Source organism: Giraffa tippelskirchi, chromosome 2 (assembly GCF_054371585.1).
Source record: "Giraffa tippelskirchi isolate mGirTip1 chromosome 2, T2T-mGirTip1v1.2.pri, whole genome shotgun sequence".
In the NCBI taxonomy this organism is placed as follows: domain Eukaryota; kingdom Metazoa; phylum Chordata; class Mammalia; order Artiodactyla; family Giraffidae; genus Giraffa; species Giraffa tippelskirchi.
This window is the reverse complement of record NC_137276.1, coordinates 99,059,575-99,084,830: the sequence shown is the minus strand read 5'-3', so window position 1 is coordinate 99,084,830 and position 25,256 is coordinate 99,059,575. Positions and strand designations below refer to the sequence as shown.

General features: G+C 47.4%; 1 protein-coding gene across 1 annotated transcript in view; it reads left to right on the top strand.

Moving 5' to 3' along the window:
* Nucleotides 1-19,918, top strand: part of EPHB1 (EPH receptor B1) — a 456,002-nt gene extending 436,084 nt beyond the window's left edge. Inside the window, exons 13-16 of the mRNA XM_081574131.1 lie at nucleotides 6,774-6,923; nucleotides 13,586-13,779; nucleotides 15,617-15,772; nucleotides 19,105-19,918. Coding sequence (XP_081430257.1) covers nucleotides 6,774-6,923; nucleotides 13,586-13,779; nucleotides 15,617-15,772; nucleotides 19,105-19,213 — 609 coding nt within the window. The 3' untranslated portion in view covers nucleotides 19,214-19,918. The remainder of the gene's footprint in view (nucleotides 1-6,773; nucleotides 6,924-13,585; nucleotides 13,780-15,616; nucleotides 15,773-19,104) is intronic.
* Nucleotides 19,919-25,256: the final 5,338 nt, after the last annotated feature.

Below are 25,256 nucleotides of genomic sequence, written 5' to 3'. Positions count from 1 at the left end.
ACAGGACTGAAAAAGGTCCGTTTTCATCCCAATCCCAAAGAAGGGCAATGCCAAAGAATGTTCAAACTACTGCACGATTGCACTCCTCTCACATACCAGCAAAGAAATGCTCAAAATTCTCCAAGACAGGCTTCAATGGTACGTGAACCGTGAACTTCCAGATGTTCAAGCTGGTTTTAGAAAAGGCAGAGGAACCAGAGATCAAATTGCCAACATCCGTTGGATCATCAAAAAGTGAGAGAGTTCCAGAAAAACATCTAGTTCTGCTTTATTGACTATGCCAAAGCCTTTGACTTTGTGGATCACAATAAACTGTAGAAAATTCTTAAAGAGATGGGAATACCAGACCACCTGACCTGCCTGTATTTCTCTGCATACAGAGAAATCTGTATGCAGGTCAATAAGCAACAGTTAGAACTTGACATGCAACAACAGACTGGTTCCAAATCGGGAAAGGAGTAGGTCAAGGCTGTATATTGTCACCCTGCTTATTTACCTTATATGCAGAGTACATCATGAGAAACACTGGGCTGGATTAAGCACAAGCTGGAATCAAGATTGCTGGGAAAAATATCAATAACCTCAGATACGCAGATGACACCACCCATATAGCAAAAAGTCAAGAGGAGCTAAAGAGCCTCTTGATGATAGTGAAAGAGGAGAGTGAAAAATTGGCTTAAAACTCAGCATTCAAAAAACTAAGATCATGGCATCCAGTCCCATCATTCCATGGCAAATAGATGGAGAAACAATGGAAACAGTGACAGACTTTTTATTTTTTTGGGCTCCCAAGTCACTGCAAATAGTGACTGCAGCCATGAAATTAAAAGATGCTTGCTCCTTGGAAGAAAAGCTATGACCAACCTAGACAGCGTATTAAAAATTAAAGACATTACTTTGTCAACAAAGGCCCATCTAGTCAAAGCTATGGTTTTTCCAGTAGTCATGTATGGATGTAAGAGTTGGAGTATAAAGAAAGCTGAGTGCAGAAGAATTGATGCTTTTGAACTGTGGTGTTGGAGAAGACTCTTGAGAGTCCCTTGGACTGCAAGGAGACCAAACCAGTCAGCCCTAAAGGAAATCAGTCCTGAATATTCATTGGAAGAACTGATGTTGAAGCTGAAACTCCAATACTTTGGCCACCTGATGCGAAGAACTGACTCACTGGAAAATATCCTGATGCTGGGAAAGATTGAAGTCAGGAGGAGAAGGGGACGACAGAGGATGAGATGATTGGATGGCATCACTGACTCAATGGACATAAGTTTGAGCAAGCCTGGGAGTTGATGATGGACAGGGAAGCCTGGCATGCTGCAATCAATGGGGTCGCAAAGAGTCAGACATGACTGAGCTACTGTACTGATCTGAAACAGCAAGCATTTTTTTTTCACTCCCAGTTCTGGAGGCTAAAAGTCCAAAATCAAGGTGTTGGCTGGGTCATGTTCCCTCCAGGACCTCCAGCAAGGAATGTGACCCAGGCCTCTCTCCTCATTTCTGGTGGCTGCTGTCAACCCTTGCCATTCCTTGGCTTGTAGATGCATCACTCCCTTTGCTGTCTCTGTCTTCACTTGGCATGCCCTCTTCCATCTCTGTATTTTCACATGGCCTTCCTGTAAGGACACCAGTGACTGGATTTAGGGCCCGCTGTAATCCAGTATGACCTCACCTTTTACTTCCTGTTACCCAGCAAAGAGCTGACGTGCATAGAAGCCAATACTATGGCTCTAGCATTTGAGAACAGGAAGAGCTTTATCGTGAGGTCGACCAGCAAAGAGATAGGAGGCAGGGCTCTTAGATCTATCTCCCTGATCGATCCAGGGTTGGGTCATAGTTTTACAAATTAGAGGAGGAGGATTGGTACATGGACCAATGGTGGGGCAGGTTTTGATGAGAGGGTTTTGAAATGTGGCCGTTTATGGTATGGTAAAGGAGCTGTAGAACTGGTCTTCATGGATAGTGAACCTTTAGCTTCTGAAAGGGTTTCAGCATTCAGGTTCCATCATGTCCTGGTCCTTTGGTTCTGTGGGGTCGAGAAACTTTGGTTCCAGGGGTTATTTGAGATCAATAAATTCTTTGCGTACACTTCAGTTGTATGACTTGCAGTTTTGTTACTATTCCCTCTAAAAAACGACTCAGTATCTTGTTAGAAACAGAATAGGGCCAGATTGGAGCTGGTTCTGTGGTTACAGTTCTGTCCCCAAAGACCAGATTTCCAAATAAGGTCACGTGTACTGGTGCAGGAATTTAGAAGTTGAATATATCATTTTTTGGTTTGAGAGAGGGGCAAATTCAACTCACAACACTCCATAAATTCTTGTTAAATGGTAACAATAATATACTGAGTGGTTTACATATATATATATCATGTTGGATCTTCAAAACAACCCCAATATGTTTTATATATTATAAACCTATTTGAGAGTGGGCATTATGAAATTCAGAGCCACTGCATGACGTCTCAGTTATAAACCTGTCACTTCAAGGGGATTCCTCCAGCAACATGATTCCAATGATTCTATGATTGACAATACTCAATATTCATCAGTGTCTGGATTCCTGTAATATCCCCACTGAGACTCTGTCTCCCACCTGATGGTGGAGAAAAGTACTGTAGCAGTGCACAGACAGCTAGAAACATTACGCTTCTGGGCATCTCTACAATAAATAGCTAGAAAGAGAAACCAGTGCTATGCTCAGACTGTAGCCTGAAAAACTCCACAGTCGGATGGGTCCTAGAACCAGAGATATGAGCTATACCTCTCTAATGTCACTGCAGCAAGGCAGCGAGCTGTCTGGGTGGCCTTGGGGATCTCCATCACCCGAGAGTGGGGCTGAGTGTCACTCCTGTCGGGTTCCCAGCAGGGTGCTTGCCGAGTGGGTGCTGCATAGATGTCTATTGCAGGCTGGCTGAGCCTGAGGGACTACAGTACCTCTAGGCTGAAACCTTCTACCTACTGGCATCACTCTTAGTGGTAGGTGTGTTTTTAGCAGGTGCCCCTAAATGGCTGGGTTAAAATTAATCTGCTGCCAGACATCACTTCCTAGTTTATCAAATCACACGCACACACAGAGTCTTTGTAGTTGGTCTCATACTTGAGTTAAGGCATGATTATTCTGAAACAAACTTGGAAGTATCATACTTGTGAAGAATGCCAAGCTTTTGTATGAAGTACATTGATGATTGTGAGCTGCCTTCCCATTCTCTTCTCTTTTTCCCCCATGTCCCAACAGTGACTCCTATAACAGCTCTAGCGAACCTGGTCCCTGGTACCTGCAGAATGCACACCTGTGCCTTCAGCAACCCCAGGGGACATAGAGGCATCTGGTGCTTGGAGGAACCCGTGCAGGGGACAATGCTCTCTTCAAGCCCAGTGTCAGCCCCTCTGGCCCACAAGGGTGCAGAGTCCTTCCAGTGGGCCTCAGCTGTTGTCTGCCCCCTGAGAATTCGTCCCTTGTGCTTCCTCCCATCCAGCAGAGCAGATCACTCCTTCCTTATGCCTCTTCCTCATGCCTCCATTGGTAAGAACCAGGATCCTCAGAGCACTTGGCCGTCACAGGGGCACCTTGACCTTGGTCTTTCTGGTCCAGACTTCTCTTCTGGAAGAAGGACCTGCCTCATGAGAAGAAGCCCCGACAGCTGCAGTGCCATCCGACTTCCTTTTCACCTAATCCCCTGCATGGGGCTGGTCACCATCCTCTACATTAATAGATTTTCTTTCATGTAATTGAAGATGAGTTAAATAATCCATCATAATTACCTCTGAGCATCTGAAGGCAATGCTGATGATGTGATGTTTGCAAAGCTGAGAGGGAACTCTAAAACCCCCAGGAAGGAAACCACCCAGCCCTTTCCCTCCTGCCAGCCTGGAGGTCATCGTCCCCTGCTCTCTTGGCGTGGGGCCTTTGTGACAAAACTGCCACCTGCTTGTCCAGGGTCACTCTTCTCAAAGGCTCTGCCACCTGCTGGGATGGAGGCAGGGTAGTGACAGGCCGAACTCTGTGTTCAGTGAGGCCCAACAGCACAAGGTGGCAGGAGGGCTGAGGCACCTCGCCAGCGGGCCTGGCACTGCCAACTGACATGCAGGAGGGAGGTGCAACAGCTGTCACAGCGGCCCCTGGGGTCTGCCCCAGACTTGGCAGAGAGGACACCTTCAGACTCCCAAATCGCCTCTTTGAAATTCAGGAGAAGCACGCTTTCATCTCCCTTCCCTATTCCCTGACACAAACAGGCACAAAAGATAAGCCCTGACTCTTATCCACAGACCCACATGACCAAATTTTCTCTCTGTTTCTCACTGTCTCTCACACACACTGGTAAGTTTTCACTCACAGAGTCTCATTGCCTCTCTCTCTCTCACACACGCAGCCTGACACTAATTCCTGCTCTCTCCTACCTTAAGTAACCCAGCTGTATTGTATTGAGAGACCCCTCTGCTCCAGGGGAGCCCCAGGTCCTCTCCAGGTGTGGCAACATCCCCCACCCAATGGGGGCACACAGCATGGGATCTCTGAGCTGTCGGACACTGTGTTTGACAACTCCTGGTTCACTGGCTGGATTTTCCACCTCTCTTCCCAACCATGGTGCCAAGGAGATAAAACCAATAAATTCATTCCTGTTTGGGGGGATGGTGAGAACAGAGCATCCTGTTGCTTCTGCAGCCTGAGCCTGCCCTCCAGGCATTTGTCACGTTGCTGGCATTTGAGTTGAGGGCTCTCCCACCACAAAAGCCTGCCACAGTCCTGGGGGAAATCAGGGCTGTCTTCTTTGTGGAAAGCTGGATGTGTACCTGGGGAGGTTGGGGCCAGAATGCCTTCATTCCTCCCAGACCCTGGCTAGGAAACCAGATAAAAATACACTTTGCAGTTTGCTCCTTTTTCTCTCTCTGGTGCTCAGATTAACCACTTATACATTTTTAAGGTATTTTTGCTGAAGTCCAACGTGTATCTCTGGTGACTTGAACAGAGTATGAGAACAGACGGTATAAAAATAGCCTCCTTCAGTCAAGGCAGGGCGCAGATGAGAAGGGGATGGAGGGAGCTGTAGGCCTCATGTATTATGGAGGCAGAGCCCAGGCATCTCAGTGGGGCCGGGGCAGTGAAGTCCAGTGTTTGGCGTGAAGACTTGAAAATGAGGATCGTTTTTTCCCTAGAGAATGATGAACTCTGCCCCTATGAGTGGCTTCAGTGCCTGAGAGAGCTGCCGTCTCGTTACATCCCCCTTCAGAACTCCATGCTCCGACCCCCCTACATTGCTGGCAGTTACCGCCCTCTCTGCTACCTGCTACCCCCAGCATCCGCCCGTGCTCCTCTCTGCCTGGACTTCCCTCCTCCACAAGCTCTGCCCGATTAACTAGTTACCAGTGGATAGCACGGACCCTCCATGCCTGGCCCTGCCCCAGCACTGGATGGATAGTAACCCTGTTTTCCTCATGACAACCTGACTATGTAAGTGTGATCATTACCCCCATTTTGGCAATAAGAAACAGAGTCCCAGAGAGGTTAGGTAACCTTCCCTAAGTCACACAGGTAGAAAGGGACAGTACTGGTACCTACATCTGGCCAAAGGCTCCAGAGAACTGCCCCTCTAACTGTTCCTGGCCACTTTCCCTGACCCTTTCCTGTGTTAGGGAGTCTCCTCCAGTTCTCACACACCCTGTATCACCCTCGGCCTCACCCCTAGCTGGCTTAGCTCTGAGGCACCAGCTCCTCAGGAAGGGGCCTGGCGCAAAGCAGTGCCCACTCCCTGTCTGTTGATGGGGTGCATGTACAAATGGATGGATAGCAATCCCTTGCTTCTCAGGTGACTCAGTGGTAAGAAACTTGCCTTCCAATGGAGGAGATGCAGGCTCAATCCCTGTATCAGGAAGATTCCCTGGAGGAGAAAATGGCAACCCACTCCAGTATTCTTGCCTGGGAAATCTAATGGACAGAGGAGCCTGGAGGGCTACAGTCCATGGGGTCGTGAAGAGTCGGACCATGACTTTGTGACTGAGCATGCACACTGGTAAACAAAAGAGGCTGAGGTCTGGCAGACGACCTGAGGGCCAAGCAGAGAGCCAAGCTGGAAACTTCCAGGGTGGGGCTGGAGGGTAAGATGGGGAAACAAACCTAAGAGTGGCCATTTAGGAAAGTGTCTGCAGCTCTGGATGTCAACCTGCACAGAAGGGCAGGGAAGAGAGCCAGCATCTTTCATGCTGGGCCAAGTAAACCAAGTGTAGCTGGGGCTGCCTATAGACTGCAGAGTAAGGACAGCCTGTCCCCCGGGGCTGGAGCACAGTGTGCAGGGGGCAGAGGGTGATCTTGTGGTCAGGGGTGTCCGGAGGTATTACCTTCACTGTCTTCCTGTTTTGCTTGCTTAGCTTCCTTCTGACCCAAGTGTTGTGACTCATACGTACAATACTATAGGTCAGCAGAGCTGCACCTGCCTGTCACAGCTCACATAGCTGATCTTACGCAGTGTCCTATGGTAGTGCCTCTATGTTAGTTTCACTGCTCCTCTCACCCACGGTGATGGTAGAATCAGGACATAGGGAATTGGGGGTGAATGCAACTGCAGCCCCAGTCACCAGCTCTGGTGTGGAGCAATGTGATGTGCCCACACATGGTGTGAGAGAGACCAGCCCTGCAGATTCCTCTGCCTGGGGACCCCTCTGTCCTAGTTTGCAAGACATCGGGGTAGGGATGGAAGGATGGACGTGTGTGCCCAGTTTATTCTTACCGACTTTCAACTAGAAACCCAGTGGTTGAACTGACCAGGCTTCTCCTTCCCCCAGGGAGGCAAGATCCCTGTGAGATGGACGGCTCCAGAGGCCATCGCCTACCGCAAGTTCACGTCTGCCAGCGACGTCTGGAGCTACGGGATTGTCATGTGGGAAGTCATGTCATTTGGAGAGAGACCCTACTGGGACATGTCCAACCAAGATGTAAGTGTCAGCTGCTCCTGGCTGCTACCACCCTCACCCCAGGGGTCCCAGGGCTCTGGCATGCCAGGCCCACCTGTTTTCTCACTGGGCCTTGGGACCTGAATGTGAAGTGTCTGGTGCAGAGGACACGGGGACCCCCTTTGCACCAATGTTTGAGCTAATCAAGAACCCAACACAGAGATGTGATGGTTCCTATGACCCCAAAACCTGTAAATGTGCCCTGACCAATCTGGGAGATGATGGCCTGGTTCTGAATGGCCTGAATCATGAATAGATCAGACCCAAAGTTGACCAGGGAATTGTAACCTGCTGCCAAGCAGTTGCCTGCGTGCCCTCTGTCACCATGTGTGATGGAGAGGAAGCAGTGCTGGTTGCCTGGCAGGACCTGGCTTCCAGCTGCTCGGCTATGACGGATATGCTGTGTTGAGCCAGTGGCAGCTTTTGTCTGTGACTTCCATGTCTCAGCTCTAAAGGGAGAAATTCATTGTAAAGGCCCTTCTTTCCTGAGAATCCACTCTTCTGAATCCTTGGCACCTGTCGGTGAAGGAGGTGCTGAGCAAGAGTCCCAGAGCTGGTCAGCTCCAGATGGGTCTTGGGAGGGGACCCAGCTGAGTGGTCAGCAACACTGCTCCAGGCTACCCGCAAGGGACAGGAAGACAGGAAAGAGAAGCGTCATCTGAGATGCTTTTAACAGAGGCATTTTAGGGGTGTTCCAGATGGGACCCTTTGCTCCATAATTATCAAAAAGTGGATAACCTTTTGTGGATGATTTGCTTTGATAAGGTCACAATCAAAATCCTACCCGGATTCCCCCCACCCCATCCCTGGGACCACTCCTCCTTGTGTTCTGAATATATACAGTTCCCTTGGAGCTGAGGGGATCACAGTCTGCAATATCTGCATTACCTCTGTTCTCACTTGCTCTTCCCATCACTGGGGAGTACTTATTATCTTCCCCAACTTCCAAGGAAGAAGAGACAGGGCTGGCCCAGTCCAGATGGGGAAAACAGCCACCTCAGAAGTACTTCCATCATGGGGGTGGGCTCCCGAGGCACTGGTAAACTGGAGAAGTTGGCCCCCAACCAGTCCTCTGTCCAGTCAGAGGTTTCCAGCCATGGCTGTTGCTCAGAAGGTTGAGAAATGTGGTGACCTGGGCACCCAGAAAACACTTTCTAATGAGACAGAAGAGGAGCTGGGTGCTTAGTGGTAATGCCCTCTGCTCCAGAGGGTAGAGTGACTTCAGCCCAGAGCAGGCGAAACAGCTGTCTCCTCAGCCAGGTTCTACTGCCGACCATGGGTGGTGTCTAGATCCTCTATTATCTCTGATTCTCCATGCTTTGCCTCTGCTCCTGTAGCATGTCGAATCAGTAAGTGTCGGAATTGATGCCGAGGCTGCTTTCATGAAATCAGCTGCACCCTGGTTCTGTCCACACTGTCAGCTAGATGAGTATTAAATGTTAGCCAGAAAAAGCAGACCCATTTTGCCCTGCCCAGAGACTGTAATCCGATTAAGAACAATTCAGCACATGTGGAATGGATTAGGAAACTCTGACAGGCAAGATTTGGCATTCAGGATATTCTCAGCAAATGTATTCATCTCTGCTGAAAACAAAAGGAGTTTCTGATACTAGACTTTCAGAAATCCCAAATCATTCACTCAACAGACACTCAGAGTTTGCTAACTGCGACTAAGCATTGTGCTCGCTGGCTCTATTCTTTGGGGGTTTACAGCTCAGCACCATATACATAGGGCTATGGGAACATTTGGGGGTAGGTAAAGAAGGTTTCCAGATATTTAATGCTTGAGCTGGGCCTCAAAGGGAATAGGAACATCTGCAAGGGAGCAGTTTTGTTCTCCTTTTTTTTTTTTATTCTAAAATAAAGCCTTTCACCATTGTCCCAAGTACCAGTCTACTCTCTGTGGAAGACAGAGGATGACTTTTGCCCATTCAGAAGACATCTCCCGACCCGGCCTGGGAGAGACCCAGGAGGGGCTCCCGGCTGCAGCCCGACTCATCAGAAACCACTGAGGTGGTGGCAGTAAAAGATTTTACAGATGACAATTGAAAGGCTTTAAGAAAGAGAATTGCAGAGGCAAGTCGGAGTGCTGGTAATTGGGCTTCCAGAGCCCAGGAAGTTCTTTGAACATGTACAGAGAGTTTGTCAGCCAGAGAGAAAACTTGGAAGTTCTACTGCTTGGATCTGATTGACAGAGATAATGAGAGTGGCAGTGTCTGTGGAGAGGAGCTGCGGTTTTATTGAAACATCAGAGCTCAACTTAACCCCCTCTGCCCTGGATCCTCCACTGCTCTGAGCTCCTCCACTTCACTCTCCACATGGAAGGTCGAGGAAGCCCGCCCACCACCCAACTCATTAATGAAAAGTGCATGTCTGGGGGCAGTTGGGAGCCCCGCTGGGGACAGGAGGGCAAGGGGAGGAGTCCTGCTCCTTTCACAGAGGAGCACCAGCCCTGGGCCCCTGGTGCAGACAACCTGCCCCTCGTCCCCACCCAACCCTGCACCTGCCATCCCAGGGTACAGGTGAGCAAAGGCAGCCCACCGCACCTGTTGCTGTAGACCATTCAAAGTGAGTCAGGCCTGCTCCGTGACAGCTCCCGAGATGTTCTCACTGCCACACTCACCATCAGCCTCTCTCCGGAAATACCATCTGATCTCATTTCAATCACCAGTCTTTCAACATCCATTTATCTCATCTTGTCATGGATCAAGGAAAGGGGCCCAGGCAGAAGTGAAGTTAAAGTCGCTCAGTCCTGATCGACTCTTTGCAACACCATGGACTATAGCCTGCCAGGCTCCTCTATCCATGGAATTCTCCAGGCAAGAATATGGGAGTGGATAGCTGTCCCCTTCTCCAGGGGGTCTTCCCAACCCAAGGATAGAACCCAGGTCTCCCGCATTGCAGATGGATTTTTTACAGTCTGAGCCACCAGGGAAGCCCAAGGGGCCCAGGACTTGCTCTGATTTTCAAGTCTGCTCAGCAGGATGCCCTCTGACCCCAGGTTTGGGCCGCATCTTTGTTCACAAGTCAGATGCAGTCAGATGCAGTCACTGGTGTTGGGACTGTAAGTCCCAATTCTCCTGCCTCCTCTTGGGTTTCTCCACAGCTGCGAGCGAGGCAGGTGACAGGGAGTGATCTCAAAGCCCCATTAGAGGACTGCGAGTACTTTTTTAAAATTTGAATATAACTTATATGTACTCAGAAAATTTAGAAAACACCAATCCTTAAAAAGAGAATAAAAATCTTCAAATGTATAGTGTTTCAATGAAGGACATAAGTAGATTAATGTTGTTGTTTAGTAGCTCAGTCATGTCAGACTCTTTTGCAACCCCATGGACTGTAGCCCACCAGGCTCCTCTGTCCATGGGATTTCCCAGGCAAAAATACTGGAGTGAGTTGCCATTTCATTCTCCAGGGGATCTTCCTGACCCAGGAATCAAACCCAGGTCTCCCGCATTGGCAGGTGGATTCTTGACCACTGAGCCAGCTGGGGAAATCATAGATTAGTGTTACCCATATACCAACTAATGATTTGGTATTTTTTCTTTGGAGCAGAGAGTAAAGCTTTTCTTTTTTTTTGTATGTATAAGAAGCATCATTGCTCCCAAAGTATCTATTTGAGCAATAACAGCAAAGTTGTCCAGTTGTCCAGAAGAAATAGCAGATGGAATAAAGTCCAATTTTGTAAGCAAAAGCAGGGGAGGGGGTTCCTCTCTCCTGTATCACAAAAGATGAGACACTGGGATAGAGGTGCCATTTAACAAGTCCCCACTACATGCTTGGTGCTTTCCAAACACCATCTTCCTAAACCTCCAGATGGCTGGTAGCAGAACAGCAACACTTTCTACAGAGAAGACCTCCACTGTAATAGCCGTGGCCACAGTGACAGCCTCCATGTAATGATGGGATCCTTTTCATGACTCTCATGTTTGGCGCTCAACGCACACCACCTCATTGTATCACTTGACTCTTCTGACACCCCCATCTGTGCAGTTTCAGGAAGTCAGGTGACTCTCCCATTTTTCTGGAACTAGTAAGAAATGGAGTTAGTATTTTAACCCAGATCTCCAAGGTCTGTGTGCTCAACGGCATTACCACACCATCACTGACACAGTGTGTAGGGCTTTGGACCTGCAGGGAGGAGGAATCAGTGACTCTTTGATGTCCTCTTAAAAAGAAAGTCAGCATATCAAACAAAGAGAGGAAATACAAAATCAAACACCAGGACAGTCTTCCGAAGATTCTGAAGAGATAGGATGTAGAGGAGACAGGGGCAAAGCAGCTAAATGGCATCTGGTCTAAAGCTCCCAGACAGGAGAGTCAGAGCATGCCAGTCTCTCGATGCTGTGCCAGGAGTGCTTAGGTCAGCTGGTCACACCTCTGAGCTGTGCCCACAGAAGAGCTCTGCCTCCAGCGCTCCTTCTTCTTTGGGGCAGACAAAAGAGGAATCTTGTTGGGGGGAACATTGGTGTATGGGAATCTGGCCATGAGATAATTTGAGCAACGAGGCCAGCAGTTTAGGGGAATATGAGCTGCCTTGCATTGGAAGACTTTGGGGTCCCCAACCCCCTCAAAGAAGTTGAATCTGGACACAAACCCCTCCTACTGGCCCACTAGCTTGTCCTTAGGCAATCCAGAGCTTGTGGAGCCATTCAGTGGGTAATCCCACTTGTCCCCATGCTGAGTGGAAACTCTGTGACTGGGCCTCTCCACCCGGCTGCCTGGAAGGACCTAGAAAGGATGCCCTGTTACTCACCCTCTTGGGTTACTTGGTTTAGCTGCATATCCCCATTTCCTACCGTGAAGGCATCAAACAGCTCCAAGGACTGTTCTCCAGGCTGAGATCACTGTGGCAATCCCACGGAGTCTGAAAGAGTGGGCTTCAAGGTGTTCAGAACTTAAACTCAGGTATCTCTTTTCCCAGCCCTGTCTCTCACTAGCTGCATGCCCTCAGGTAAATGACTTCCCTGATTGCATGTTCATTTCCTCCTGGGGAAAATAGGGCTAAAATGGACTCCTGAGAGGGTAACAGGTAATCTGATTGACAACAGTCTGGCCAAGATACACATTTGTTGGTGGTATAACGTGTTATTCAAAAGTGCATGTCCACAGTCGCTGGTGTTTTATAAAGTGATCATATTGGTACGGTTTGTGTGCTTGTTTTTCTGAAACATTATGGGGTGTTTTTTGCCACATTGAATAGAAGTAATAATACACCTTGATTATCTCTAATGACTTCAGGTTATTATATTATCTCATTCCCCCTCATGCCCTGAATACCATACATAGAATTTGTAACAGTATAAACTAATCAAGAATATTCACTTTCTGACCAATTTACAAAGTAAAAAAAAAAGAAGAATAATCAGTTGAAATGAATCTGACATTTTTTAAAGTAGAAGCAAAAACACCTGAAAATTCCTGAGCTCCAAATTATTTCCTATGTTGTTAAAGGTCTTTAACTGTTTATATTAATGTAAAATCAATGCTTAATTATTATAGGGTATAAACATATAAAGAAACAAAAAGACAAACACGAAGGGCATTCATATTTCTACCTGCCCAGAGGCAACCACCCTTAGCTCCATGATATAGATCCTTCCAAGGACTTTTCTATGTATGTGTGTAATTATTAGTCTTTGTTTATTTTGATTCTTGTTTTTCTACAAAAGTAAGATTATACCATACCTGCACTTAGGCAGCCTGCTCTTTTGTCTAATATTATAATGGGAGTATATTTCCATTTCAATAAGTACATTTTTGCAACATCTTAAGGCCTGCATTGTACTCCATTCCTTCCATTGTGCTATGAGTGTGCCATAATAAATTTGTATGTTTAGCACTGGGTCGCTTATAATTATTTTTACTATTTCCAAAACCAGAGAGCAGGCATAATTAATTTAAATGAATTGGAAACTGAGAAGTAAAGGGTACTTACAGATCCTAAAATCTTTGCAAAATTATCCCCTGAAATCTGTGAGGATTAACAAAACCTGATTGAAGATATTTATGTTGGATCCCCTTGTTATTTCTACCATTGTCATTGTACTGAACCAGTTTGTTTAACTAAATTATCTTCTATCAAATTCCTCTTGCTGACTCATGAAGATTAAGGCAGATAATGTCTAGAAAGCATCTCGAGGGTCCCTGGCATGAAGTAGGTTCTCCATCACATTGTGATCCTCTCTCTCCCTTTCTCTTCCCATAGTAGTAGAAGGATGAGGCCCACCATGGGATTTGGTGAGTGTCCTTTGCAAATAGTGTGTTCACTCATTTCCATGTGCCATTGTTTCATCTGCCCTGGTGCCACCAGCTGCCAGGAAGGCAAGATTGGGCCTGGTATCCTCTCAAAGGAGAAGCTCCAACCATTCTTTAGCAAACATTTCATAGCCATCTAGTATATGTCAGGCCCTGTCCCAGTAGCTGGGGACACAAAGACACAATAAGATGCAGGCCCTGCTTTCTGGGAACTCATAGTCTAGGGGCAGAAGCCAAGTGCCCATAAAATCTATTATAGTGGGAGGTATAGGGGCACAGAATGAGGACACCTGGGGCAATGAGGCTCCACCCTCAGAGGCTAATTTGTGAATGACTGGCAAGTGACTCATCAGCAATCATACCTGTTCTCATGTGTGTCACTGCAGGTCATCAATGCCATTGAGCAGGACTACCGCCTGCCCCCTCCCATGGACTGCCCAGCTGCTCTACACCAGCTCATGCTGGACTGTTGGCAGAAGGACCGTAACAGCCGGCCCCGCTTTGCAGAGATTGTCAACACCCTGGACAAGATGATCCGGAACCCGGCAAGTCTCAAGACTGTGGCTACCATCACCGCCGTGTGAGTCCAGTAGAGCAGGGTGGTGCCTAGGGGTGGGGGTATGGGTGGGGGTGAGGGTGGGGTCTCATAGTTGGGCAGAGCCCTGAGCAAGGCTGCTAGCCTTCAATCCACTGAGAGCAAGGGAGAGGTGGCTGAGCTTATCCACAGATGGAAGAAGTTCCAAGACTCTTCCCTTCTTTTTTCCCCTCTTCCTTTCTGAAATATTCCCTGTCCCCAGCATGGGCTGTAGACAGATGATCAAATACCTGTCTGGGCCTCTATGTCCATTGGCCTCAGATGGGCTGGGCACAGGCTCTAAAATAATTAGGCTTATCTTATCTGACTGATATGAGACCTCACTTCTGGGCAATTTGGTTTCCAGAAGGCACCTTTCAGTGTTTGAGGCAGGGGGAGCTGCAGACTTGGAACCTTGGCCAACCCGATGGCTATGGGACAGAGAAATTTAGAGCAATTGGATTTGTTACAAGCAAATGCACAAAACTGTCAGCTACTGTCAGCAACTGTCAGCTATACATCACTCATCTGCATTTGCAGTGTTAACTTGTTTTTTAATTCATCCTTTGGACCAGAGTGTATTGAGTGCTTATGTGCTAACTGCCATGCCCTTGCTGGCTGTATAGAATGAACAAGATAGACATGCCCCCATGGAGCTCGGAATCGTTTAGGAGCAGTACACATTAATAAGATGGTTGCCCAAAGATACTTCAATTGACACTTCACTGGCCAGTGTGGCAGGGAAGTGTGTGATACTTGGAGAGCGTACACCTTGGTCTTGCATGAGGGAGGCGACCCTGATGCCTGTTATTTCAGTTGAGAGCTGAAGGGCGAGGATGCATTAGCTGAGTGAAAGCAAGATGAGACTAGAGGGTCAGGGTTCCAGCCTGTGCAGAGACCCAAGTGTGGGAAGGACAGGGCTGGCGTGTTGAAAATGCTGTTTGTGAGGAGACCGGGTGGGGACTGAGGCTGGGAAGATAGGCAAGGGCCAGATGCTCAGAGCCTTTAGGCCCTGCTAAGGCCTCTGAGTTTTCATAGCAATGATTACCCACTGAAGTGGGCCAAGTTTAACATGAATCAGGGGTGGGATGGGGGTTCCTGTCATGATCACATCTACCTTTTTTAAAGAGTACAGGCTAGTGTGGACCTGATGTTGAAGGGAGTATGAAGACAGACTTGACAGGAAGACATGGCAATAACCATGGTAGAGACAGCATTTTGAATCAGGCTAATTGTGTAGAAAGAAGCAAATGAGTCTGAGAGGTTTTGAAAGTCAAATCTTTATGACTTGGTGAAGGGTTGGGCATGGATGCTGAAGGTGAGGGCGATGTAAAGATGGCACCCTGATTTCTGGACATGGTACCTGGAGGTCTTCTCTGAGAGTATACAAGAGAAGGTCAGTGGTGGTCTGCTGTTTTCCATTTCTTTCAATCAGTGGAGGACGGAACCAGGAGAAAAGAATGTTACCAATATTGGGGAGGTTGCAGTGAACTTCATATATTTGTAAAAGAACCATATCTTTGGTTGGTGAAGGTCTTAGATTTTAGTTTACAAAGGAATTGTGATCGTTCTCTTCCCTTCAGACTCCATGCTGTGTCAGTCTGCTGATCTGGGCTGACTGGCATGGGACAGACCCCAGGGACAGGAGGATGGGCTACCTGGTCTTGAGGAGTTGTGCCAGCTCAGAACTGTGTAGAGAAGGAAGGGTCAGCCCCAATTTCCTCCATAATCCTCATCCCACCAGGGGCGCCAAACCTCCATGAAGTCCACCGTCCGCCCAGAGTGTGGCTCTGCCCACGCACCCCCTGCAGTTATAGGGTCACTTCTCCCTTCTGTCTCGCAGGCCTTCCCAGCCCTTACTCGACCGCTCCATCCCAGACTTCACAGCCTTCACCACCGTGGATGACTGGCTCAGTGCCATCAAGATGGTCCAGTACAGGGACAGCTTCCTCACTGCCGGCTTCACGTCCCTCCAGCTGGTCACCCAGATGACATCAGAGTAAGTGGAGGGCATCGCCTCTGTCCTGCCTGAGGGTGGAGGTCAAGGCTCCCTCACTGCTGTCCCTCATGGTGCAGGTCTAGCCTCATCCTCAGAGCCCCACCTCAGGACAGAACCAGGCCTGGTGGGGAAGAGCCTGGGAAAGACGGAGGGGTGAGGTGGGGAGGCTGAGGTTTACTCCAGGTCCCAAATGAGAGTTCCTCCAAGCCACTGCCATATGTCATTTGCCTAATCACCAAGAGCCTCTCTGCTGTTTAAGTTTTTAAACTCAGCCCATCAAAGAGAGCATCCAGATGGAAAGAACACAGCCAGCCAGCACTTTAAACATCAGAGCAGGAAGAGGCAAAGCACTGATTCAGCAGCAGTCGCCCATGCACTCGGAGCCTGTCTTCCTCCTCAGATAGCGCTTGTAAATAAGCAGACGTCTCCAGCCCCCACAAATTATTTTCCAACTGTAGCCCCCACAGGAGTGTGGAGGAATACAAAAACTAAAATTATTCAAATAAGATGAGAGCCAGAAAGGGTCTTAAAGACCCATGCAGTCCATCATTTCCCCAAGAATGTTCTGAGCAGCACCCGTTCTGGGAAATGTTAATAGGTTCTCCTTGGAAAAAAGGTCCCATGGTCAAATAAATTTAGGAAATACTGAGTACTTTATCACTCTCCTGGAGATTCACTCCACATATTAGCACTGTAAAGGCCATGAAAAATCCTGAGATAAAGAAGCCCATGGAAAATTATTAGATACCATGGAACTGTATTGCAGAAGGCAGGATTTTGTGGACCTACAGTTTGGGAACTCTGTATCTAGTTCCACCCTTTCCATTCAGAGATTCAGAAAGGCGATGGCATTAGTGCCTGGAGACTGGGCTGTCAGGAGTGACAAAGAGGGAACTGAAGCCTGCTTTCCTGACTGCCGACTCCGTATGTTCCCGCCTATCCACTCGGGGACACACGGGGCTGTACTTTGCTGCATGTATACTGAGTCTCCTGAGAGCCTTTTAACTACTGATGCCTGATTCCTACACCCAGATCTTCTGATTGATTTGGTACATGGTGAGACCTGGGCATCTGGATGTTAAAACTCCCTAGGTAATTCTAATGTGCATTGACTCTAATCTGCTTCTGGATTACAGTGGGCAAGAGTCAAATTCTGAACACACATGCATACACACACACACCAGCAGGGACCTGGCTAGCTGCCCTGCTGCAGCTGGGGTTGGTGGCCTGTGACACATATTTCCCCTGGTCAATCTGCCAGGTAATGGACAAACACTTATTGATCACCTGTGCTGTTTCAGACACAGTGCTCTGGGCTGGGATCCCATCCTGGGGCGGGCCAGTTACTGAGTCCCTGGGGAGAGGTGGGGGTCTTCCAACTCTAGCAGTTGGGTACCAGGGGGACAGCTTATTGACCCTCAGCCTTCTGTCTCAGACTCCTAGTCTGCAGTCAATTTTCCTAGAGTCCAGCTTCATGTCTCTCAGGTTTATTCCCTCCAGAAATGATGGAACCTCCACTTTCTCCTGGGAAATGGCTTGGATGTCCCTCTAGCCTTGGATCCAGTAAACACCAGAATTCATTTTTTCACACTTGAGTTCAATTCCTGGTGATGCCTTAAAAAGCCCTTACCATCATGAATTATTATCAGACACCAAAATAAAAAATAAGCTTTTCCCAGTGGAAAACCAGCTTCCCCATCTTACAGAGCTAAAAAGGATGCCTGGGTTTAGGGGTGGAGTGAGTGTCCGTGAAGGCAGGACTGTGTCTGATTTCCCACTGTCATGGGATGAGTATGGGGACCCGCATCACCTGATCCTCCACAAGCCTAAGGAATCAAGTGGAGTCATTCCTTCAGTCTGGGAACAGCCACATGATAAAGGGCTAGGAGAAAAATAAAAGGAAAGTGAAACTGAAAATTAAGGGATTTAGTTCAAAGTAAAAAATGTCCACACACTATTGGAGCAATTTCCTTTGCTTCTTGAGTGATAAAAGGCGGAAAAAGAACATGTGTAACTAAATAAAGTAGATTGCAGGACAATTTGTGAATTCAGAATTCAAGCACACCTCTCAAAAGCATTTGTTGAAAAGATGTGGACAATTTGACAATCTAGGCCAGCTGCACTCCAAGGGAGGCTGACCACCAGCTGAAAGGAGGGGTTGGGAGGGCCCAGGTGTGGACGGGAAGCCAGCACAGGGCCCTCCTCATGAGTCTCATGTACAATGCTCAGAGCCATCTGCTCTGCTGGGGCAGGGGGTCTTCAGGGAATACAGTCAGGATGTTAGAAGAATTCTGAGAGGTAGCCATGCAGGGTAGCTGAGAGCCAGGCCGTCCTGAGTTTGAAGCCCAGCTCCACCAGTGCTTACCTGCTGTGTGATCTTGAACATGTTACTTAACTTCTTTGAGCCCTGCTTCCCTTGTCTATAAATGTGCAAATAGTAATAGTACCCACCTCGTTGGTTTGTGGTGAGAGGTAAGTGGAATAGTATATATAAGGCACTTGTCTATTGTCTACCCATAGGACACAGGTGAGAAATGATTGCTGGTAAATTATTATCATCAACTCTTAGTGGTTTGGCAGTTTTTATGAAATGCTTCCATGGGTATAAATGAATCAGTATATGGCACGTCGGAAGCACTCAAATAATGTAATATTATTAGGTAAAGGAAGATGCATGGTCTTCCCAAAGTCAAATATAAGCCATGAACTTGTTCATATTAAGACTCACAGCTCAAAGATGAATCCAGTCCAAATCCCTATCCTAAACGTCTTCCTTAGATTCCTACTTGGGCAGATATTTGAAAGTTATTTTGAGATCACCCTTCTTAAAAATTCATGACATTAAAATTCTAACAGAGCAGAAAATGGAAACTCAGGGGAAAACATCAGAAAACCAGGCAAGCCCTACATCTTTTCAGTCACAATGGGCAATCACTAATTTAGGCAGAAAACTCACAGAATAACCAAAGCCCCATTGAGTGTGTGCTTGGAGTGTTAAAAAAAAAATAGCAGAGGAAAGTTCTAGTCCTCCTAGAGTCATGGACACAATGAAAGGGCTGCTCCAGAACCTGCAGGTGAAGAAGAATGTACAGCGCTTTCAGGGTCTTCTAAGCTGGAGGGGGCATTGGAAGCAGGGGCCACTGCATGGAGAAATTGAGATTGAGAAAGGGAATATTGAGTTAGGTGTTTGCCAGCCTTGGTAAACTTGGGCACATTGGATTCTAAATGCCTTTTCTTGCCTACCCCACTATTATTAGAAGCTTACCTTCCGTGATGAGTTTTGACCAGTGGAAAGCACTAATGTCCCTTCTTTGTGGCTTTTTCCCTCCTAGAGACCTCCTGAGAATAGGGGTCACCTTGGCAGGTCATCAGAAGAAGATCCTGAACAGCATTCTGTCTATGAGGGTCCAGATGAGTCAGTCACCAACGGCAATGGCATGACAACTCTTGTTTTCTGTGGGGAGGAGAGGAAGGAAAAGGACTAGGCTCAAGGGGAACCAGAGGTTGACCACTGTGGAATGTTCTGGAGAGACTGGCTTCTCACCTGAGAAATGCATTCTCATAATGAAGAATAAGCTGGACCTATTCCTAATAGGCAACCTTCATTTCTCAGTGACAGATGCACGTTTAAGGTGCCGTGGGGAACCAAATATGTAATGATAAAAATACATAAAGGTGATGTTCAGTGGAAGTGAAGACAAAACAGTAAGCATCAAAGACCCCAAGAGTGAACTCAGCTCGCACCCTGGGTGGGCTGGAGTCATCCACCGGTAAGAAGAAAGGGAAGGAGGTCGAGGGAAGAAACAGAAGTAATTTCCCATTTTCTTCCTCACCAGTGACGTTCTTTTCTTTTCTCCTTTTGTCCTCCTCCCCACGAGCCCTCTCCCTCCCCGCACATCCATCTCCCTTTGCTCATGACTTGTGTAGGGAAGTTTCTTCAAACAAACCCCAGCTCCTGAGACTCCAGATGTTCTGTCAGTTGCCAAAGGACCTTGCTGACCACTGCATGGGGGATCCAACCAATTCAATTAATGTCTTCATATTGAAGAAGAGATGTACCTTCAATTGAAAACCTTGTTTTTCTTTTGTTTGCATTTTCTGCAAAAAGGAAAAAGAAACCACAAATTGGAAAAAAAAAAAAACAAACCTGTTTCCGTGTGCAAAGGCACGCCTATGTATGTCTGTGTTATCAAGTAACTGCTTGTTCGTAACAGATGCAAACAAGAAAGAACTGGGAAGTCTTTGCCCCTGGAAAATCCACAGGGGCTGGAGCATGTTGTCGGTCTGGTTTTCTGATTGGCCCCATTGGCCTGTTGGCTCAGTGGGGAGAGAGAGTAGGGAGAAAAATAAAATGAAAAGGGGAAAAATCTCCAGAAAGCATGCAAATTCAGACAGGAAACAGGTGAGTGGTTTGAATTGGATGCAGTGTGGGCCATTCGAGAATGATACTGACTGATTCGTTATTCTTGGTGACATCTGAAGAGAAGGAGAAGGAAGGTGTTTCTGGAGAATGTTCTTCCACATCCCCCGAACCTAATTCAAGACAGTGAGGAAGAGAGTTCTTCTTCCCCTCGTCTGGGGACTGGCTTGAGCTGTGTGGCATCCGAGGAACGTTTCAGATGTGTCTGTGTTTCTCTGCATTCTTTCCTGTACCTCATTGTTCAATTCACTTTTGTAAATTCCACCTAACATTTAAATATTTTTAATTTCTCCTTTTACCTTAATCTCCTTGCTAATTTTATCTGTCTAATTAAAATGAGCAGAAGCATGTCCGGGTTTACATAGAATGGTGTCAGAGTGTGTATTCCCAGACGCCAGCGGGTCCCTCCCCATGGTATGGGAGAATCCTTAATAATTCCCTTTCTTCCCCTAATAAGGGGTGGGGGCATATCCCAGACCCCACGACACCCAAGAAGCAGAATGTGTGAGAATCACTCTCACTGGTATGACCCAAAAGAAGAGCCAAATAAACAGCAGGCTCCAAAGCCTCCAATATACATCACAAGAAGTCACTGGCAAATTAACATAAACAATCACCAGCAACACAGACTCTGCCCTCAGCTCAGTTTACACACTGCATTTGAGAATTTCACATCCAAGCGAATTTTGTGAAAGCCACTGAAGACTAATCCAGGCGCTTCCTTGTGGGGTCTGTGAACATGCAGTTGGTGGCTTGGGGGGCGGTGAGGCAGTGAAAGAAGCTTGGTTTCCCACTTAGGTAATTTCAAACATATTTAAGGTGAGATTAGCCTTTTTACTTATTCTCAGGGAACTTTACCTGGAGAGACACTTACCTTCTTGAAGTCCCTTCAGAGAGGCTCATGGGCCTGGGGCTATGGCTCTGATGCAGGGGGGTCCTATCTGAAAGCCCCATCCTTTGCTTCACGGGCTACTGGGAGAATACAGTCCAAACTGTCTCAGCAGACTGGCATATGGCTGCAAAGGGCCCCATCCAGCCATACAGCAGGTAGAGGAGAGAACCTCCCTCATTACTAGCTCACCAATTCCATGCATAATTTGTGAATTATCCCCAAAGACCTCAATCCATGCCATGTCTCATAAGCCTAGGCAATTTGGCTAATCTATTCTCAGTTTTCCACAGGAATGAATTCTAATTTGTCACCACATTTCTCAAGCAGCCTCCTGAACCCAACATCCTCACTGTGACTCCACCAAGGCCAGTCCACCTCCACCTCCTGGCTGTGAAAAAAGCATGGTCAAGGTGAAGGTCACAGCAAGCCCTTTGGTTAGGTGTGTCTATAAGATCCCACTAAAGAGAGAAAGAATCCAACATACCCAAGGGGAAAACATGAAGTGTCAACAGAGTCAAGGCTCAGGCACACTCTGCCTAGATCCCAGTAGGAGGGGCGTGGCCAAGCCTGAACACAGCCCTTCCTTGTAGATGCCCAGCACAACTATCTACAATGATGCAGAGTGTCTCTGCTGAGTGAGACCCCGTGCCCTCCCTCTGAGCATGGGGCAGGTCACTAACCTCTCTGACCTCAGTCTCCTCAAGTGAATAGTCAGCTGGTGATAACTATTAATACCTTGGAGGAAGCCTGGCTAACACTCTGGGGCAGGCTCTCCATGCCAGGCATGTTTCTAAGTGCTTTACCTGTATTAACCTTTAGCAGATGCCTTACTGCCCCCCCATGTCAGGTGAGGAAACTGAAAGACAGAGACCTTACCTAGATCACAGAATGGTGGAGTCAGGCTGTGGCTCAGGCTCTGACTCCACACTCTCACCTGCCATCCCAGCAGGACTTACACCTGAGCCTGCACCAGCATCACCTGGAGGGTGTAGTCAATAAAACACACATCTCTGGGCCCCACCTCCAAGTTTTCTGATTCAGCAGATCTCAGGAGGGGAACCCAAGAATGTGCACTTCTCATAAGTTGCCAGGTTGTGCTGATGCCGTTGGTTTGGGGACCGCACTATGAGAACTCCTGCAATAACCTGCCTTCCTAACAATTAGTGACAGTAGATGTAAAGCCCTTGACTCGAGGGTTGATAGACATCGAGGTTCTTGAGTTACTCAGAAAGAGGGGAATGAAGCCTCTTGCTCTTGGGCGTGAGGGATGGGAGAGGCTGGTCTCCTGCACGAGGCATCTGTGCCCACTGGCACTAGATGACTCTACTCACACTGTCGAAAGGGTCCCTGGGGAGAAGGCTAGTGGCAGCAAGACCCCAGTCTTATGAATTTCAGCTAGGCTGCCTCACCCTATGGAGGAGAATTAATTCTAATTCAGATCCTTCCTTAAAAACACACTTTGCACAGTAGTCAGTGGCCTGCGGCCCTAAGAACCAGCTTAAAGAAATGAAATCTACAGCTGTGCTGTTCAGCCTAGGGTGTAGCTCCCAGGGGAGCCACCTGAATCACCAAGAGTCACAGGGGTGGGGGTGACATGGGAGGCAGGCGAGAGATGGTTAATCCATGTTCCTGGATCAGGAGTTATTGGAATGGAAGTGATTTGTGGGAAAGCCTTGAAGATTATGACTCACCTCCCTCTGTCCTCTGCTTGCCCCTCTCCAATACTCAAAGACAGGAATGAAGGATAGAATAGATAAATCTACAGACACGTACTTATTGCATCAACTGAAAAATCACTGAAGTTCTTAGATGTTGAACAGGTACACATACTACTGAGATCATACACCTCCTTCTACCTCTGTGTACCCACCCCCCACCAAGTTAATTGTAGAACCAGTTCACTGGGCTCACACCAAGAACCCCTAATAGTAGTAATAGTAGTTGCTCAGTTGTGTCTGACTCTTTGTAACCCCATGGACTGTAGCCTGCCAGGCTCCTCTGTCCATGGAATTCTCCAGGCAAGAATACTGGAGTGGGTTGCCATGCCATTCTCTTCTCCAGGGATCTCCCTGACTCAAGGATCAAACCCATGTCTCCTGCATTGCAGGCAGATTCTTTACTGACTGAGCCACCAGGGAAGTGCACTAAGGACCCTTAGGATAATTTAAATCCAATGAGGATTAGAGCTTACCTTTGATCATCCATTTGTGAAGAGAATAGAAACCAGTGAGCACTGAGGACTAGGACTCCAGAAATATCAAGGGGCATGGGCAGAGCAGGAAGGGGAGACAGGCAGGAGGGTGAGAATCTATAAAGCATCAGGTAACAAAGCTGCTAACGCTATGTTTCGTTCCTGAGGCGTTTATGGGCTGGCCTGGGAACTTCATTATCATTTCTGTAATAATAATGGCTCGGGCACCAACTGGCTAAGCATGATTAATTCCTACTGTGAAAGTGAATAAACTTTCACATCAAGCATAGCATGATGGGGTACCAGTAGTAGACAGGTATCATCCAGGTATAATCCAGGGTTTGCTGCCACCAAGAAGGCTCAAAGAAGATCCCTGTCAGAGTGAACCCTGTGTTCATTGCCACACCTTGAAGTTCATAAAGAAGTCACAGGGTCATTTTCAAAAGGACCCAGACATTTATATTGTCCAAAATACCAATAGGGCTAGGGGCTGGTGGTGGTACAGGGGAGTCACTGGTTACAGAAAGGTTATCAAAGGAAGGAAGTCATTCAAGTTGATTGAGATCAAATGTTGAGTTATTCACCACCAAACGTCTCTTGAGATTAGCAGTTTCTGATAGAGAACAGAACGGGAGGAGCACGGAGGTCTAAGAACAAACTCTCAGTCCTTCTCAGAGAGCATCAGGCCTGGGAGTGGGAGTGGTTGGGGCAACACATTCTGCAGACCTCAAGGTGGGTGGGCTGGACAACACCTGGGCAGCGGCAGATAGACTTGTATCACTCACCTGAGAGAAAAAACAATGCTTCCTCTCCTTTCCCAACACATTTGCATCCCTCTTGGGTTGATCATGTTATCACAAGCCCTTGATGGGCCCCATGTTACCAGGAGTCATGGCTGGCACACAAATGTCCCCAGATAGAACCTTCCAGTGATCCCCAAAATGAGAGTGGACACAGAAGCACATCCTATTCATCTCTCTGTAGCCAGCACACTGCCTGCCACAGGAAGGTGCACCACACATATTGGGTGACTTCAATCAGTTTGAGCTGAGAAAGTCTAATATGTACTACATCACTTATAGAAGCCCATGACCTTAAACAACATGCTTTTAAAGAAATAAATTGCTAGGTATTCAGTTGGAATCTTTCTAACTTACTCTTAACTGCAATCAATTGTAGGCTATTCTAATTTTAGTTGTGTGAAGTTTAACACACCCCCTTTCAACCCTGCATCTTTGATACGATGTCATGAACTTCCCCAGAGTACCAATCTGGGAGAGCAGCCTCCCACCGAGTGTCAGTCACTGTACGAAGTTCCTCAGATGCAGAGATGAAAGCGGCACCATCCCTGGAACAGTAAAGACAAATTGGAAGGGCAATGGAACACGGTGAATGGTCATCCTCCTGAAAGCAGAACCAAGTCTCTGTCCCTTTAGGACAATGTCAAATTTGGTAGAAAGGATGGGCAGGACTTCCCTGAGCAAGGAAAGTTTACTTGCATCTTTGCCACCCCTTGTACACTATGGATTTCTTCTAAGAGTTGTTTTACCTTTCTAAAGCCACTACAAGATTTCCTGTAGCCATGCATTCAACAGGAAAAGCTGAAATCAGAAAACAAAATGATGGGCAAATAAGCCACTTACACGCTACTGAGAGGCTGAGCCCATGCTATGCCATTCTCCTAAAAGAGAGAGGTTCTCTTCACTCCAATGAGACTTCAGTTTCCTTTTCTGATCTTTAAATTCATATTGGCAACAACAATATGAATTAATGTAGCTCTGGAACTGGTTTTCTGACTCAGATTATGATGCCAATTCCCAGCTACCATCTTTGGTAGCTGAACTCAATTTCGTAAATAACTTTAGTGGGGAAATAAACAAACATGGCTGTGGGAGCCCAGAGAAAGGCACTGCCATTATCCCAGAGGGTCAAAAAAAGCATTGGTGAGGGGGTTCACTGAGGTCTGAAAGGACTTATCAAA